Source organism: Phytophthora infestans, genomic scaffold, assembly GCF_000142945.1.
Source record: "Phytophthora infestans T30-4 supercont1.1020 genomic scaffold, whole genome shotgun sequence".
NCBI classification, from domain to species: domain Eukaryota; phylum Oomycota; class Peronosporomycetes; order Peronosporales; family Peronosporaceae; genus Phytophthora; species Phytophthora infestans.
Genome location: NW_003302839.1, coordinates 4178 through 5361, shown reverse-complemented (window position 1 = coordinate 5361; position 1184 = coordinate 4178). Strand labels below are relative to the sequence as shown.

Genomic DNA, 1184 nt, shown 5'->3' with positions numbered 1-1184 from the left:
GTTCGAGAAGTACAACGCATCCGAGATCGGCGGCTTGGGCGCTGGTGGTGAATACTTCCCGCAGTTCGGCTTCGGCTGGACGAACGGAGTGATTTTGAAGTTCCTCACGATTCATCAGAATCTGTTGCTAGCAGTGTAGGGGGCATGGGTAGTACATGTAGTAGTAGATTACCAACGGTAGATTGTAGTAATGAACCCAAATACAAAAAAAGAAAAGCATCATGTGTCATACCCGAATATACGCGTATGGTTTCGCCGCTTTCTATTGCGTTGACGTCGTGGCCGACCCTGACGCGCAGTTCATGTAACTCGCTTGCAGCCGAACAGCTGCTCGGTATGTAGACAGGACCTTTGCACAGAATCTAAAGTTTAGTTGGTCGTGGCCGGCGTCGCAGCGGCGAAGACGTAGGGCTTCGCGTTGCGGAAGGTCGACATGTCCCGGATGGAGTTAGCGTGGAACTTGTACTCCACCAGCGTGTTGGAATCAAGCATGAGGATCTCCTTCAGCTTCTCACTATTGCAACATATCAAGACGAGATGGTTAGAAACCCACTAGTCAAAGCCCGTAAGGCTCAGCCCAACACGCACCCGATAGCGAAGCGGGTGTTGTCGTCCGAGTTGTCGGCGTTCCAGACAGACAGCATGTCCTCCTTGGAGCGGATGGCCATGGCGATGCCCACGACGTCAAGCTGCTCAAAAGCCTCACCGATGGCGGCAAAGACCAGGTCCTGCCACATCTTACCGAGTACGTTGGCTTTCTTCTTGATCTTGAGGATCCAGCAGCCACCCTGAGGGAAAGCCTCCCACATCGGCGCGCAGTTCGGCTGGTCACGGAACAGATAAAGGTTCACATCACGACTCAGCTGCGACGGACGCTTCACGTGGATGTAGTGGCTGGAACCGGCAAGCAAAATAAGAGCATCATCAGCGTCACTCAGCTTCGCCACCCCGAACTCAACGCGTACTCACCGCCAGAAGTCCTCCACCGTGTTGAAATTGGCAATCTTCTGCAAGTTCGACTGGTAAGTTCTGTAGCATACCACAAAAGCACCACCAGTCACCACCAACACGCCTGTCAATTGCAGTAACAGCAACTTACCCCACGTCAATCTTCTTGGGCATCTTCTTGTCGTACCTGTGCGCACAGCATTGACCAACAAACCGCGTCAGTTCGTCTGGACGGA

The 1184-nt window shown here is 53.0% G+C and overlaps 1 protein-coding gene across 1 annotated transcript in view; it reads right to left on the bottom strand.

Moving 5' to 3' along the window:
- Nucleotides 1-369: 369 nt before the first annotated feature.
- PITG_22020 (eukaryotic initiation factor 4E, putative) overlaps nt 370-1184 on the bottom strand; it is a gene marked incomplete at both ends in the record, with an annotated part of 1651 nt that continues 836 nt past the window's right edge. The window contains 4 exons of the mRNA XM_002894697.1: nt 370-514; nt 589-894; nt 970-1029; nt 1100-1135. Coding sequence (XP_002894743.1) covers nt 370-514; nt 589-894; nt 970-1029; nt 1100-1135 — 547 coding nt within the window. The remainder of the gene's footprint in view (nt 515-588; nt 895-969; nt 1030-1099; nt 1136-1184) is intronic.